This window comes from Conger conger, chromosome 2 (genome assembly GCF_963514075.1).
Source record: "Conger conger chromosome 2, fConCon1.1, whole genome shotgun sequence".
Taxonomy (NCBI): Eukaryota; Metazoa; Chordata; class Actinopteri; order Anguilliformes; family Congridae; genus Conger; species Conger conger.
In genome coordinates, this window is record NC_083761.1 from 49,765,611 (window position 1) to 49,783,149 (window position 17,539).

General features: G+C 42.3%; 2 protein-coding genes across 4 annotated transcripts; one reads left to right on the forward strand and one right to left on the reverse strand.

Moving 5' to 3' along the window:
• Nucleotides 1-1,684: 1,684 nt before the first annotated feature.
• Nucleotides 1,685-13,514, reverse strand: sgf29 (SAGA complex associated factor 29). Of its 3 annotated transcripts, none has more exons than XM_061230824.1 (10): nucleotides 13,406-13,514; nucleotides 12,773-12,852; nucleotides 12,504-12,579; nucleotides 12,346-12,418; nucleotides 11,452-11,516; nucleotides 10,341-10,470; nucleotides 9,440-9,586; nucleotides 7,894-7,929; nucleotides 6,518-6,680; nucleotides 1,685-2,238 (listed from the first exon to the last, which is right to left on the reverse strand). In XM_061230824.1, the coding sequence occupies exons 2-10, from the start codon at nucleotides 12,845-12,847 to the stop codon at nucleotides 2,122-2,124; spliced, it is 882 nt and encodes a 293-aa protein (XP_061086808.1). In that variant the 5' UTR covers nucleotides 12,848-12,852; nucleotides 13,406-13,514; the 3' UTR covers nucleotides 1,685-2,121. The 3 variants fall into 3 exon arrangements, with proteins under 3 accessions (XP_061086808.1, XP_061086810.1, XP_061086809.1); XM_061230826.1 differs by having other exon boundaries at nucleotides 13,357-13,428; XM_061230825.1 differs by lacking the exon at nucleotides 13,406-13,514 and adding an exon at nucleotides 13,023-13,320.
• A 2,396-nt stretch (nucleotides 13,515-15,910) lies between these two features.
• nupr1b (nuclear protein 1b) lies at nucleotides 15,911-17,303 on the forward strand. Its single transcript, XM_061230834.1, has 3 exons — nucleotides 15,911-16,198; nucleotides 16,690-16,834; nucleotides 16,953-17,303. The coding sequence occupies exons 1-2, from the start codon at nucleotides 16,102-16,104 to the stop codon at nucleotides 16,815-16,817; spliced, it is 225 nt and encodes a 74-aa protein (XP_061086818.1). The 5' UTR covers nucleotides 15,911-16,101; the 3' UTR covers nucleotides 16,818-16,834; nucleotides 16,953-17,303.
• Nucleotides 17,304-17,539: the final 236 nt, after the last annotated feature.

The following is a 17,539-nucleotide window of genomic DNA, read 5'->3' on the forward strand; positions in this document are numbered from 1 at the left end:
CTAATGATTAAATCACCTCAGTCTGGGCCTTAGTAATCAGCTTTTAAAAAAAGTAACAAAGAATAATCCAGAAGGGTTTCCAAACTTTTTCACAGGGACCTTTTCCTTTTTATACAATTTATAAACAGTAAGAAAGCAATCTTGCTTTAAAAATTGCTGAAAGGTGTTTAACTGCTCCATTTAAAGTTCAGGTTTGTTTTCGATCGCATAGATTCTTTGTAACAGACATTTAAACCAGGGGTTCCCATATTTGTGCACCCCACTGTAACTCCTGTTTGCACTGTGTTTGAAAAAGAAGCATGCAAAAACAAAAAAAAATCCAGACAGCTCAGAGAAAACAATGCAACTAGTCCACATACATCTGTTAAAACAAACCAGAATGGTGCAAACTGCAGCATGTGAATCAGGTTCCAACATCAGCAGGAGCATTAAGAACCATCAACACTGTACAGCATGACTAAAAATGCAAAGATGACAAAAGTTGGTTGAGCAAAGCAAAGCTCAGAGAACTGAGAACAGAAAAAAGCAACACAAAGGTGAGGAAATGTTATGAATGCTGAGAAAGGATGGCTCAATTGGTGATTGGTGGTTTAAGATTTTTTTTTGAGGCAAAGAAACCAAATAAATAAGAAATAATGGTCGTCAAAGCAAGACAAAAACAGCAGAGATTTTGTTCAGTATTCGGCTTTCTTTTAGTTTGGGATTTGTTATGCAGGCAGATTTCTTGTTGCAAGACATGTTAACATCTTGCCTTTGCAGCTTACAAAAACGCTCTGCAAACTGATTGATTAGATTGAATCAAAAAATGACTGATTTCAACCCTTTCCCCAATGGCATTCTCCCTTTCATCATTTCATAATTTCTGCAAAAACAAGAAACAATTTATGTTGAACACAATAATGGAGTTCATTTTCCTATAGCTTTATTTAATGCAATCGCTGGTAAAAGTACCATGTGGAATATTAAATGGGGGCAAAGTATTGAAACCTAGCAACTAACAAAGATTGAGCAGAGGCCGACTTACACTCATTGATTACTTTATTAGGTAGACCTGTCCACTAGCTTATTAATGTAAATATTCAATCAGTCAATCATGTGGCAACTAAATGCATAAAAGCATGCAAGAGGTTCAGCTGTTTTTAAGACCAAATGCCAGAATAGGGAAGAAATGCGATCTAAGGGACTTTGACCATGGAATGATTGCTGATGCCAGACAGGGTTGTTTGATTATCTCAGAAACTGCTGATCACCATGGATTTTCACGCACACAACAGTCTCAATAGTCTGCAGAGAATGGCATGAAGAACAAACAACATCCAGCGAGCAGCAGTTCTGCAGACAGAAACATGTTGATGAGAGAGGTCAGCGGAGAAGGGCCAGAATGGTCGCATTACATAATAACCACGCATTACAAGTGGTATGCCAAAGAGCATCTTTGGAACACATAACGCATCATAACTCAAAAACCCAAAAAATAAGTCTAATAAATACCTAATAAAGTGCTCACTGAGTGTATATTAGAACTGTGTTAAATGTCTGCAAGTCTAAGTTGAATAAGGCCAGTGTTCCCTCCATTAGTAGCTCCCTCCTATTAGTGTTTAGTCTGGAAATGTTGAAATATGACCATTTCCTGCCCCTTCCAATACCTTCTGCGACCAGAAAATACAGAGACCAGCAAAATGTGTAATATTACAAATGTATTTTCATTCACTTCCACCACATTTCAGAACAATATTTAAGAACTCAAACCATGATACCAACAAGTCATCATCGTAAATCCTGATTTAAAAGCACTGATTAACGCAGGCGCATATGGTACACTCATGCAAGCCCATGCTGATTGAAATTCAACATGCATCCTCCCCGAAATCTTTCCATTATCACTCTGGTAATCCTGCCTGTGTCGCTAGGAAAAACAGCCCTCACTTTCCCCAGTTCTTTCAAACATTGCAGGATTTTGTTTTCTTAGCTGACAAGCTTGTTCTTTCCCCAATACAAATGTCCAACTGTTTACATTACTGTTGATTATTAGCCGAGGCTTATTATGTTAGACCTTGTTCAACCAGAGATTCACAGCTGCCGAAGCCCGGTCCTTTAACCCAATTAAACAGCATTTCTGCTTCATTTCTTCTTGTTCTCCTTGCAGGCCACCACATATCTCTGGGCCACATTGAGGGGCGGAGAGTATCCGTCAGCATAGGAAGTGTCTTCAAACAATACAGAGTAGTCGTCCTGGGGCTGAGGGACAAAAAGATAAAAGATTTATGCAAAATGGACAGATTGACTGGACAACAACAAGAGATGGGGGTGAATTGAGAGCACATGCACATTGACAATACACATTAATAATACACTTAGAGAAAGGATCTGTACATTACCCACGCAAAAATACTGAAAGCTAGTGGTGCTCCTTATGCTCATCTGCATTCCACTGCTGAATGTATGGTTATTTGAGTGACTGACACCCGCCTGTCAGTTTACCAGTCTGGCCATTCTCTGAACCCTCTCATTAACAAGGCTTTTTCCCCACAGAAATGGATGTTCTTTTGTCTTTTTTTTTGTAATTAAACTTAAGACTTTTATTCACCAAGCAATTCTTCAGCAAACTAAAGTATGCTTGTAATTCGCTACAGCCTACAATCTGCTACATTCTTCCATATTAATGCTGCCAGAGATACTTTGATTAGAAATATGTCAGGTGCTAGCATTAGCCATAATGCCCATAGAAATTAAGGGTAGCAACAGTTTTTCACTCATTGTAAATGGCCACACTATGGGTTATGGTTATCTGGTGCTGCACTGAATACATAAACCGCATCACTTCCTGTGCGGCGCTTCAATTTATGACTGAAGGGTAACCCTTGATGGTTTGTGTTTCAGTCAAACTTACTCAAAATATTATTTAAACAAAGAAGTTCAAACACAGAGCAAGTGGAAGATTTTTTTTATCACCAAAACATTTTTTTTGCATTTGAGTGAATACAGATGCTGTGTCTGCTGGGCTTTGAAACACAACAGAGCCACGGTGCTGGACAAATCCCCTTTCACATGTGATGACGATACCACCAAAAACTAGCATTCTGCATTGCTTCCAGGCAGGTTTCCAGAAAGGCCATTTGGAGACTCCAAAAGGACAGATGGTAAGAAATTGATATTACGGGTGTTATGAGGAGTAAAATACTGTATATTGTAAACTAAAGTAAATTTATCCTGGAAAAAGTATTCTCATTCTCCCCTGGCTGCCACCTTTGTTAAACCATATAATGTTAAAAATAGCTATGCCATGCCATGAAGAATGCAGCTACAATCGATGGTTTTTTTTCTCTAAATTCTGTATTAACACATTTAATTACGATTTAGTTATGAATAAAAATATTTTCTGTTGTTATTCTACATCCAGTTTTCCATATTATTTTCATAGCTACACAGATGCATTACCAATAAAGCAGGGATCATCAACTCTGGCCCTAAAATCCAAAAACAGCCCTGGCTTTTTTTTCTCCCAGGTAATTATTGTTACTGATTGGCCAGACTGTCTTCACGACTGACTCTCAGAAAAAGGGAGGGTGGAAAACCAGGAATTCATGATCCAAAACCATGTGAGGCTGCCTCAGACAAATACTGATACGTCGCCAATGACTGAAATATCCAAAATCATCACTTGCCCAGTCGGAAAGTAGCAGATTTGCTTATCTGACATCTGGATTTACTTCCCGGGGAAGTGTTAAGATGAACCCTGGACAAAGACTGTCTGGTATTCACTGTACAGTAACACTGCAATTATCTGCTCTTGTGGGGGAGTATGCATCAGTGCTCTGCCCTTACACTGTGTGGGGGAGTATGCATCAGTGCTCTGCCCTTACCCTGTGTGGGGGAGTATGCATCAGTGCTTTGCTCTTACCCTGTGGGGGAGTATGCATCAGTGCTCTGCCCTTACCCTGTGTGGGGGAGTATGCATCAGTGCTCTGCCCTTACCCTGTGTGGGGGAGTATGCATCAGTGATCTGCCCTTACCCTGTGTGGGGGAGTATGCATCAGTGCTCTGCCCTTACCCTGTGTGGGGGAGTATGTATCAGTGCTCTGCCCTTACACTGTGTGGGGGAGTATGCATCAGTGCTCTGCCTTTACACTGTGTGGGGGAGTATGCATCAGTGCTCTGCCTTTACACTGTGTGGGGGAGTATGTATCAGTGCTCTGCCCTTACCCTCTGTTGGGGAGTATGCATCAGTGCTCTGCCCTTACCCTGTGTGGGGGAGTATGTATCAGTGCTCTGCCCTTACCCTCTGTGGGGGAGTATGCATCAGTGCTCTGCCCTTACCCTGTGTGGGGGAGTATGTATCAGTGCTCTGCCTTTACACTGTGTGGGGGAGTATGTATCAGTGCTCTGCCCTTACCCTGTGTGGGGAAGTATGTATCAGTGCTCTGCCTTTACACTGTGTGGGGGAGTATGCATCAGTGCTCTGCCCTTACCCTGTGTGGGGGAGTATGCATCAGTGCTCTGCCCTTACCCTGTGTGGGGGAGTATGCATCAGTGCTCTGCCCTTACCCTGTGTGGGGGAGTATGTATCAGTGCTCTGCCCTTACCCTGTGTGGGGGAATATGTATCAGTGCTCTGCCTTTACACTGTGTGGGGGAGTATGCATCAGTGCTCTGCCCTTACCCTGTGTGGGGGAGTATGCATCAGTGCTCTGCCCTTACCCTGTGTGGGGGAGTATGCATCAGTGCTCTGCCCTTACCCTGTGTGGGGGAGTATGTATCAGTGCTCTGCCCTTACCCTGTGTGGGGGAGTATGTATCAGTGCTCTGCCTTTACACTGTGTGGGGGAGTATGCATCAGTGCTCTGCCCTTACCCTGTGTGGGGGAGTATGCATCAGTGCTTTGCTCTTACCCTGTGGGGGAGTATGCATCAGTGCTCTGCCCTTACCCTGTGTGGGGGAGTATGCATCAGTGCTCTGCCCTTACCCTGTGTGGGGGAGTATGCATCAGTGATCTGCCCTTACCCTGTGTGGGGGAGTATGCATCAGTGCTCTGCCCTTACCCTGTGTGGGGGAGTATGTATCAGTGCTCTGCCCTTACACTGTGTGGGGGAGTATGCATCAGTGCTCTGCCTTTACACTGTGTGGGGGAGTATGCATCAGTGCTCTGCCTTTACACTGTGTGGGGGAGTATGTATCAGTGCTCTGCCCTTACCCTCTGTTGGGGAGTATGCATCAGTGCTCTGCCCTTACCCTGTGTGGGGGAGTATGTATCAGTGCTCTGCCCTTACCCTCTGTGGGGGAGTATGCATCAGTGCTCTGCCCTTACCCTGTGTGGGGGAGTATGTATCAGTGCTCTGCCTTTACACTGTGTGGGGGAGTATGTATCAGTGCTCTGCCCTTACCCTGTGTGGGGAAGTATGTATCAGTGCTCTGCCTTTACACTGTGTGGGGGAGTATGCATCAGTGCTCTGCCCTTACCCTGTGTGGGGGAGTATGCATCAGTGCTCTGCCCTTACCCTGTGTGGGGGAGTATGCATCAGTGCTCTGCCCTTACCCTGTGTGGGGGAGTATGTATCAGTGCTCTGCCCTTACCCTGTGTGGGGGAATATGTATCAGTGCTCTGCCTTTACACTGTGTGGGGGAGTATGCATCAGTGCTCTGCCCTTACCCTGTGTGGGGGAGTATGCATCAGTGCTCTGCCCTTACCCTGTGTGGGGGAGTATGCATCAGTGCTCTGCCCTTACCCTGTGTGGGGGAGTATGTATCAGTGCTCTGCCCTTACCCTGTGTGGGGGAGTATGTATCAGTGCTCTGCCTTTACACTGTGTGGGGGAGTATGTATCAGTGCTCTGCCTTTACACTGTGTGGGGGAGTATGCATCAGTGCTCTGCCCTTACCCTGTGTGGGGGAGTATGCATCAGTGCTCTGCCCTTACCCTGTGTGGGGGAGTATGCATCAGTGCTCTGCCCTTACCCTGTGTGGGGGAGTATGTATCAGTGCTCTGCCTTTACCCTGTGTGGGGGAGTATGCATCAGTGCTCTGCCCTTACACTGTGTGGGGGAGTATGCATCAGTGCTCTGCCCTTACCCTGTGTGGGGGAGTATGTATCAGTGCTCTGCCCTTACCCTGTGTGGGGGAGTATGCATCAGTGCTCTGCCCTTACCCTGTGTGGGGGAGTATGCATCAGTGCTCTGCCCTTACCCTGTGTGGGGGAGTATGTATCAGTGCTCTGCCCTTACCCTGTGTGGGGGAGTATGCATCAGTGCTCTGCCCTTACCCTGTGTGGGGGAGTATGTATCAGTGCTCTGCCTTTACACTGTGTGGGGGAGTATGCATCAGTGCTCTGCCCTTACCCTGTGTGGGGGAGTATGCATCAGTGCTCTGCCCTTACCCTGTGTGGGGGAGTATGTATCAGTGCTCTGCCCTTACCCTGTGTGGGGGAGTATGTATCAGTGCTCTGCCCTTACACTGTGTGGGGGAGTATGCATCAGTGCTCTGCCCTTACCCTGTGGGGGAGTATGCATCAGTGCTCTGCCCTTACCCTGTGTGGGGGAGTATGTATGAGCGCTCTGTAGAAACAGGTGGTCTGAGGGTAGAGGGCCAACACCAGCTGGTCTTTACTGAAGAGTGCCTCAGGGTCTGTCTCTGGGTTGGCCTTCCACTGCGGCAGTGGTATAATCCTTCTCCTGCTCAGTGTATGTCTCCTGCAGACAGAGAGGTGTATCACAGCAAGCATAAGAAATTAACATAATGATGAGAACAGGACATTCAGCCCATCTACGCTCACCATCACCATTTAGCAGCACACATGAGAGTACACAGAGTACACATTCAGCACTTCCCATCTGCCTACAAACTAAAAGTATCTTGTAGCTTGTATCACCTGGACTTGGAAACTCCTTGAAAAGCCCCAATGTCTCCATCTCAACAAATTGATATGCTCACACAATATAGGCACAGCCAGTTTAACACAATATAGGCACAGTAATACTGTTAAACATACTGCAGCATAGCCAGTGAAGACAATACAGTATCTTGCACATTGCACCAACTCTGATTGGCTAGACAAAACAAGAGAGAGGGAGAGTGCATACACATCGAGCAATTCACAGTCCTCCTCAGCACCTTAAAGAAAAGTAGTATTCTTTTTTTAAATTCCATTCTTAATACCCTTAAAGAGTAATGACGCTCGCCATTTCAGCCTGGCTCCGCATTCTAGACTATTTTGAAAAAATGGGTAGGATGGGTAGAATAGGTGTGTCCATCCCATTTCTCATATCTAACCAACCAGGTGTTCTGTTTCATATTGGGGTGGCCTGTAGGGTAGTGGTTAAGGTAAATGACTGGGACAGGCGAGGGGGGTTCGAATCCCAGTGTAGCCCCAATAAAAATCTGCACAGCTGCTGGGCCCTTGAGCAAGGCCCTTAACCCTGCATTGCTACAGGGGAGGATTGTCTCCTGCTTAGTCTAATAAACTGTACGTCACTCTGGATAAGAGCGTCTGCCAAATGCCAATAATGTAATATTGATCCGTTAGAGCTGGCCTGCTGATTTTGAAAACAAGCTGTTAAATTAAACTGACAAATTTGTGGCCATCAACAATTTTCCAACTGGATACCACATTGACATATATATATGACATCCCCCTACCCTGAAAAGGGTACAGTGATGTCAGAAATCGGGCGAGGCCAGAGTGCACTTCAGATCGCATCTTTCAAACTTTGTATGCAGCAGAACACACTTTTTTTACCCGTTTTAAGCCAAAATGATATCATTTAATAAATGTTGAAATAATGGCATGGATTAAAATGTTGGCATACACATTTACAGCTGAAAAAAATAAGTTTGATCGAGGGTGTAATTACCCTTTAAAGAGAATATAATATGATTGTGAAGTTAAAGGAACATGATACTCACTCTTTCCCTTCTTCATCAATGTCATCCACTTCATATCTGGGAGCAGGAAAAATAAATAATCAATCCTTAATAACAATCCTTAATCACTCCCTACTCCCCAGCTAGACCACTCCGGTCTGCCAGCTCTGGTCGCCTTATGGTTCCCTCTCTATGAGCACCTGGCAGTCGAGCTGCATGTTCACGCCTGTTTTCCGCTCTGGTTCCTCAGTGGTGGAATGACTTGCCTACCACTGTCAGGACAGCAGAAACCCTCCCCTATTTCGACGCAGACTAAAAACACACCTTTTCAAACTGTACCTTAGACCTCCCTCCTGATTTCCCCCGCTCTCCTTTCTGATATCCCTATCCCTCTTGTCTAACCCCCCCCAAAAAAAATTTGCACTTATGATGACTATATGTTTACAACAACACTTCATGTGTATTTTACTAGTTATGGATGTGATGCTTTAACTTGTGGAAGAACCTATGCACTTGTAAATCGCTTTGGATTAAAAGCGTCTGCTAAATGACAAAAATGTAAATGTAAATGTGAAAATGTAAATAAAATAAAATAAAATAAAATAAAATAGGCTGAGGTGAGCCATCTAATAGATAACAGCTGCTATATTTCAAGTAACTGAAACTCAATTATTACAGTTGGCTTCTCAGCCGTTTCTGATTAGTTTGGTGTAGTCAATTGCTTCCTTAGTGCAGGTATAAGAAAGCTTTCAGTATCTAATCTTCATCTAGGCTTTTAATTGCCTTTGAAGTCTGTTATTGGCATTTGTCAACAGAGTGGCAGTCATGGAAGCCATTATGAGTTCAGAGGCATAGGCCAAATGATCGGTTTACCAGAATAAACTGTTTGGAACAAAATTGTTGTCAATCTAAACACGAAACAATTCAAACAACCCATGACCAGATGGCGGAGGAAACATAATTTCATACTTGTCACACAAGAAATAGAATAGGCTCTACTGGGAAAACAAAAAGGAGTAGGAAGCTCAAGCTTTCAGGAATTCTGTATCTCATAATTGACAACCAACACATAGAAAAAGAAAAATCCTGTGCTGTGGTGCAAACTGCTGGACTTGGCATGGAATGGCCCCCATGCCATACCATATGCCATATCCCATTCTACCATCCAGCCCACCCACAATCATCTGCATCTTCCTTTTATTCTAATTTTCATTCTTGTTATTTTTTCATGTTCTTTATTTATTAATGCAGTATTCATATTTTTTACCATGCATTGAGAAATTCTGCCCCAGAAATCTACCGCCTTAAAATAAGAGGTGACAGTCCGCAATTTAACCTGATATTCATCTTTTCATTTCAAATGCAATGTGCCGGAGTACAGAAACAAAAGAACAGAAAATGTACCACTATCCAAATACATACAAACTGCATTGTATATTTCAACTCTTCCATCTTCTACCTCTACATGCATCTCGGTCTGGCATTTGCTCTCATTTTCTTTGAGTGTTTGTATTACTCTCCTCACCATTCGGCCCCCTAATTTTTCTACTCAAAACACATGGACTCAAAATTTAGTAATCAAATTTACTTGTTGGTGGAGTGGCTATAGCTGACCACCTCTGCCAGTATCCACTGTTCATCCCCATCCACTGCTTTCACCCTGGCTGCTACTTTGTCTCCTGGCTTGGCTACATAGTCACTGCTGGCCGGCATGGCCCCACACAGAGGAGGGGGGCTGGGGGAAAGAGAGATACATAAAGCGCAGGGTTAATTCTAGGTACTATTTTCTCTCATTCAGAGCCTTAGAAATTAAGTTTTAGAATGGTCTAGTCAAAGTCCTGTCTAAAACAACAGAAATTCTGCGGCAGGACCTGAAATGATTACCAATTGGTCCAAATTAAAACAGTTCTGCAAAGAACAGTGGGCTAAAATTACTCCACAGTGATGCAAAAAACAGGTATCAAATTATAAAAAGCCTTTGGTTGCAACTACTGCTGCTAAAGGTGGTGATGTTGTGAAGTTTAACCCTTTAAATATCACCCCTTTACTTGACACAAGCGTGAAAATGACATACCCAAAATAAAATGGTTACTATTTTGAACCCTTTTGAGTAATTTAAGAAATGTGTTTTGTGTTGACTTAAGTTCCCTTTGTGTAATATGACTTTTTGTCAAAATATCTGAAACCACAGTGCAACAATTATGCAAAAATTGCCTTTTTCTAGGCACTGTAAAGACAAGATGCATATTGTGTTGCAGTACTTCTGATCTCTGGATTGGTGATAGAAAGCTTCTCTGGCAACTGAAGAGAAATATTCATGCAAGACACATAAAAATGTAGTTTAACCACATTCAGTAACTGGTCACTACAATACTTTTCACAAATAGCGTTTGCCACAATCTTTACAAGCAAAGCAAATAATATACCAATCTGGGAGTAATGCAGTGAATGTAAGTAAGAGGCAACAGACGTACTCCACACAAGCATACCTATCTCCTGGCTTGCCTATCCACAGAGGTAAGGTCATGGCCGACTGCTGCAGAAGAGTCATGAGCACTCCCCTCCTCATGGTCTTCCTGGGGGGGTCGCTGTCGCTGTACACCCCCGCCATTTTTGCCGCTGTGAGAACAAATAATTTTTTCGAAATTTCACTTCCATTCAACAAGAGTTTGGGGCAGACATTCATTGGTTGCAAACTTTTATGGGTAATAAACTATTAAATAAACTAGTACTAAAGAGCAATAGCAGCTTTGGTATAACGAACACGCAACGCAATGTGACCTATTGTAGCGTATTTAATGTATTACTGTGAAGCACAAACCATAACACTCAACCTTCCTTTTTATTTTGAGCAAGTCTGCCACTGTCACCGAGAATGCCCCTCACCCACAATAAGATCCACACAGCCGTTGGGCCCTTGAGCAAGGCCCTTAATCCTGCATTGCTCCAGGGGAGGATTGTCTCCTGCTTAGTCTAATCAACTGTGCGTCGCTCTGGATAAGAGCGTCTGCCAAATGCCAATAATGTAATTTTAACAGGATTAGTCTCCAGGAGGCCCTTTGTCTGGCATTTAAACAATGGCCCCATCTTGCCAGGTTATCACTATACCCCCTATTAGTGTTTAGTAAGGCACAGCTTTCTTCCCACATTGTGGAAAATTGGTTCTTTAATATTTGCTTGGGGAAAGCCCAATCATATTCACAACATTTATCACAACCTCTGTGTGTTCCCCTTCATCGCATGTGGGTGTGAGCCATCACAAGTCGGGTTTATGCAGACATGGCACTTCACATGTAGCACAAAGGATAAACTTGGGGGCACCTGACTGACCAGCAGGGTTACTGGTGCGCAATGATAAAGTCGACCCGGCTGAAAGAAACAAACCCATCCCTAGGCCTTGGTGAACCAAATTCTGTCGCCCTGGTGCTTCTGATCAGTTGGCACTGGCAAGGCCCAAATTCAATACCAGATTGTGGGGCACAACCATCCACTAGCACAGTGCCTTTACAGGATGAGCCACCTAGCAGCCCCAAATAATATGCAACTTTATGAACAGGAACAATTACCAAGGACAGACACTCAAATTTCTGACACACTCACCAATTCTCCTTTCTTCCAGTAAAGACTTGATCTCTGCAATTTTGTCCAAGGCATGACGAAGAATACTAAGAGAGAAAACAAATTAACATTGTAGTCTTATGCTGGCTTAGATATTGCCGCAACACAATGAAAACAATTTAGATTTCATTGGACTGTTGGCCCCAAAGCTTTGTAATACCGTTGTGGAATGAACCAAAATTAATGCATGCCATTTTTATTTTGTTACACCTAGTTATTCATGTGATTATCTAATCAGCCAATTGTGTGGCAGCAGTGCAATGCATACAATCATGTAGATACAGGTTAGGAGCATCGGTTAATGCTGACATCAAAAAATTGGACCAAGGAATGATTGTTGGTGGTTTTAGGATCTCAGAAAATGCTGATCTCCAGGGTTTTTCACAGACACTAGTCTCTAGAGTTTGCAAAGAATGGTGCAGACAGAAACGCCTTGTTAATGAGAATGAAGGAGAATGAAGATGTCAGAGCCAGACTGGTCAAAGCTGACAGGAAGGTGACAATAACACAAATAACCACACATTACAACAGTGGTATCTCAAAACACACAACACATAACTCTAAGTGGATAGGCTACAGCAGTAAAAAAATATGTCTAATAAAGTGCTCACTGAGTGTATATATATATAACAGCATTTGCATGGTCACTGAAGCTCAAAACATTGCTGAGGCAGGGACCTTCAAAAGGTTACAAATTGTTCTACAAATAACTGATTCATATGTAAGGAATCGGGTAGTTTGAACCCTGTATTAGCCTTTTCTCAATGAAGGGATCCAATTCCAAAATTATGAACTGATTCCAAGAGCTAACCCTGAAGGGGAACAAACCAAAATATAAAAAAATATATAAAAATGCTGATAATGAGGAAAACTCACCTGCACTCTGCCTCAGCATCTGCCTTTGCTGTGGTGTAGAGCCCTCTCAGCTTACTTCTGTAATATGGAGAGGCTGTGTGGGAAACACAGAAGTAAACAACACAATTACCCTCACTGCAATAGAAGAGATGTAGAGTAAAGGGTTGAGCAAGTCTTACTTTTGTTTTCTGTCTGCATTCTTTCATGAGTCTTCTGGATGTTGAGAAGATTGTGTTCACTGCGAGAACGCTCCTCCTGGCAAAGACAGTCAACTGATGTCAACCTAATAGTGCAGGTGGATAATAAACTAATAATTACATATACCATCTTGTACAAACATGTACGAAACGTGAACCGAAAAGAGTTTAGATGCAATATACTGATTGCCTAAAGTGTACAACTGTCTGCTGACCGCTGACGAGACGAACGGTGGTCGTTATATTCTTACCTGTGTCTGCTTGATAAGCTGGTGCAGTTCAGTAAGTAACTCTGAAATTTTGGTGTCTGCAGATACCAAAGCCATTGTGACTGTAAAAGACATGAAAGTTCAATTCGCGATGCTTCATTAATTTCCTAAATAATTAAACAAAAAAGGCCACAGCAATTATAACCTACTGTCCTGCAGCACAACAAATCAGCACTGAAATACTGTTACATAAACAAGAACGTTGTTCGTTTGTTGTGAGCGACAAACTCACCCACTGTTGTGCTAGATGGCTAACGTCAGCGAAGCACAGTGAATAACAGCAACACATGAATATGAATCATTACTGGCTCAATTGTAGTTCTTTACTGAACGTCTTTAAACGAACAGCAGACATGTTTCACCATGTTATTGCTAAGTTAAATACCGCGTTCTCGGTTGGAAAAACACCTAGCTATCTACCAACTGGACACCATGAAGTTAGCTAGCTAGCTTATTAGCCAGCTCTCGAGCGAGCCAACTGTGAAATATTCAAGCCAACCTCTCCATTGTCCAGAATGTATAAATATCGATACATGTGCACGTCCAACGGTAAAATGATTAAGTACCTAATTTATTCAATGATTCATACTTTCAGATTTTTCTATAATTCCTTACCAAGGGGTTTTTAGGGAAATTGGGCCCTCGCGTACGGATACCTCTACAGGACAAACATAACAATGACATGCTTCTTCTTCTTTGGTTTTGTTTAACGACTTCTGAAAACTTAGAAGTGTATTACCGCCACCTACTGAATGTAAGTAATCTTTTATTTGGAAATGTATTTCATGTATTCACACACACACACACACACACACACACACACACACACACACACACACACACACACACACACACACACACACACAAAAACACAAAAACAGCCCTCCCATCCCTCCCATCCCTAAACCCACATTCATTACGATTCCTCTATTTCGCAGGCATCTGATTCTCACCAAACCCTTTCTCTGAATTTCCCTGAATCTCGTCGCCCTTCACATCAGTAATACCCTAAATGTATTTAGCTGCATGCAACACCATCTTGATCCTCTCCGATTAATTACCATTAATATCCATCGCGATAAATGATTTATGGTTTGTCTGTGTCTCCCTTGTTCTTTTCCACTGTCCTAGCTCTGTCCTGTTCTTTCCTCACTATTCCACTTTCAGCCCTCACTTTCTTTGTTGCTTCTGCATAAGTTAGGTTACTACATTTTCACAGTGAAAACATACGTCCTGTTCTTCAGTTAGAGTATATTCTTTCTCTGTGCACCCATATTTCCCACACCTTCTACACCAGTGCAGTGCACTGCACTCCAACATAATGTTGCCACAGGACCATACTCTTGGCACCAAGGAGCCCTTTCGAATGCCCTCACCCTATAGCTGACAAAATCTAAAAACACTCTCTGTGGTAACTCTAAAGCAACACTGACTGACGTTCATGCCCCTTTCCTTCCCAATGACTTTTCATCAGCCTCATGCAGTGGAACTCCAATAACGTCCCCCGACCATCCCTAAGCACAATTCTTAAAAACAACAACAACAACAACAACAACAACAACAACAACAACAACAACAACAACAACAAAGAATCCGCCAAACAATATTCAAAATCCCGCGCCTTCCGTCCACGGAGCTACTCTCTCGCATGTGAGGTTAACACCATTCTTTCATCATTCAACGTTTTTATAAACGTATTTAACATTGCAGTTTCCGCTTTGTCGTTTATGAAATATTTACGATTACATTCAGTTTATTGCTAACAATGTCTGTGGAAAATAAACATTACTCAATAACCATTTTACGAAATGCAACAGGAAATCTTAAGCGACAGTGCATGAGGGAGGACATGCTTGTTGTGAAAAAGCCTATTATGAATCAACATTCAACCAAGAATGAAAATAGGGAAAGGACATACGATAGCAGGACAAATGTGTGAGTGTGGGCTACAGCATGGACTGTGACGGAAATTAAGCTATAATTCCACGAAGAATAGGCCTACATTAAATAATGAAGAAATAAGATAATTTTATATTTGAGTTTTTTTTCTACAGCTTGCTATTGGAAATGGACTACACTCTATGTTGAGATTAAAACTAGAGATAGGAGTTAATATTTAACTAATATAGTGGCATATTCCAGCTGCACAGTGCCATAGCCCTTGTGTGCGCCTGTGTTCCTGTGAGCTTTGACGTCAGCATATTTTTTCAAGCATAATGCAGCAAATATCATATTTCAGCAAATATTTACTCAATTAAACTCCAACTGCAAATAAAGGGGAAACTGCAAGACGACTGGATGGACTCTTTCATAACATATTTACTCCTATAATTCACTGAACTGAATCGAGCAGCACACCACGCTTTTTAGACTACTGTTTGTTTGCGCGTGTGTTTTGTGAGGTTTTTGCTTCACCTGGATGTCAATGGAAACAACACATTTTACATGCTTCTGGACAGTTAGGGACACCAATACACTAAAATAGACAAATACAACATGGTAGGAATAGCTATTAGTTATTTAGTTAGACTAAATAATATAAAAACCGATTGTAGGACTAGGATTTCAAAAGTAGCGAGTAAGAACATAAGTAGGTCCCGCAAGTGGGTCAGTTTCGATAGAGACAGCAGGTGAAAGTCAAGCTATTGATAAGGTTTGTGAACGTTGATTTTGTTAATCTAATCTACTTGAATGACATTGACTGAGCTGGGGTTTGGAGGGGGAAGGAATGGCACGTTAGACAAAATATTGTAGTTACAAGTAACAATAAAGGTGTAAAAGTGTAAGTGAATGCAAAGAAAAGAGGAGCAAATTAAAATGAAAGAAAGGATTAACAAAAAAAGATTAGGCCCAATATCTTGTCACTGCTTGAACTGCTTATAATTCAATTATCTTTCTTAGACAAAAATCTGCACTGTCAAAAAAGGAAACTGTTTGGGTTACCGAGTTAAGGACACCTCAACATGTGCTGTTCATACAACAAAACTTTCACCACATGTTAGTGTTAGTGTCTGCACTTGTGACCATGCCTTGATAAACATTGACTAAAAACTGATGCAACTGTGAGTCAGGTGACGAATGAAGGAGGGAGCGAGACTATAAAAACCAGAGTGAGCGACGTGGAAAAACAAAAATAAGGAACGTGCAACGACGGAGCATAGACGAAGACTTAATTAGGCGACTATTAAACTACTTTTATTTTCAAAGCAGGTCTGTTTTGAACAACCTCTTATTTTTTTAAACCGTATTTGGTTGTAGTGAATTTTTACTGATTTGAGAGATTTGTAGTTTTAGCAGAGGTTTTGAAAATAATGAGTTTCGTGGACGTGAAGAATATGGAACCGACCACATTTGAAGACCGCTACTACGACGAATATGAATATTACAATCTTACTGACAAGTTCAGTGGTAAGCCGTCTCCAACTCTTCATTACACGTTTTGTGTGGTTGGTAGCGTGCTGCTATGATTTCTGCTGCGACCAGTCAAACAAATGTCAGAATCTCCAAAGCGCCACAACATGTCTGTGGGGTGTGTTTGTGTGTTCTTTCTCAGAAATAAAGAATGCTTAAAACAGAATGCTTAAAACGGTGCTTGATTGTCGCTGGGGCGGTGTAGGTACATACAATTTGACCCATAGCCAGCAATATATAATCAATTTTTAGCATTTTTTTTGCTTGGAAAACATACTCATTTATACCCAAAAAGTATAACTTTGTAGCCAACAAGGATCGACCTGGGGTAAATCCAGGTGAAATGTGAGTTAAATTTGGGTTGAATTGGTATTTTTGTCAAAACTCCTCAGTCCCAGATATCCACCCCTCTAGACATCTATCTTCTGGCCCTTGCTCACTCAGCTGTGATGCAGCTATGCCATGTCACTAAGTGGTACATGTTACAGGTGGTGCTAGTCGTAAGGGGAGGACAAAGCGTGAAGCCAGCTGCAACACCAACAGACCTAACCCTGCAGGCCACGAGCGAAAGATAACTGAAAAATTGCAAAATGCTGAAAAGAAGGCCAAGGAATGAGGGAGGAACAAGAAGAGGTGGGAATGAGCAACAATCAAGCTGTTTTATTTTACAGTGGTTTTTCATTTCCAGCCAGAATATTGTTGGTAATGACCTTTGCACAAATGATTTGTCAACCAATATTTTGCATTGCAGTAACCATTGGACACTAACCCTGGCAACAGACCATAGCCATCTTGGTAATGGATGAACAGACTGAAGGACCAGCATATGGCAAGGCAGACCAGTCTGACAAGACATTACAGGGGGGAACACTGAAACAAACCTTTTAAAAGCATTTCAGGTTAAAATGGGCTTACGAGTGACTGTGGGGTGATGGAAGTTGGAACTAACCTGATTGAGTGGTTTCCTGCTTGGATTGTTGGTCATCTGTCAGCCAGCCTTGTCAGTGTAAAAGCTTTGGATTTAACTGTGGGAAATTTGGATGAAATGTATTTTAATATTTCAATTAAAGGAATGACCAAGCACTTGGTTTTAAACCTCAAACTTTGTGTGGATTTTATTCAAATGTTTGCATTACCCATAGTGAGCTACAGGGGGCAGTAATACATTAAGCCATCATGATGCTGATTTATAACCTCAGCATTGGTTGAGAATGTGGTAGCACTATGCAGGTCTTGTCAAATATTTTTGTATCGGCTGAGGACATCATCTGACTTTTGCCTATGCCCAAGCCTAGGAGGCCACTGATGTTAACCTGGAGGTATTTTACCATGAACGTC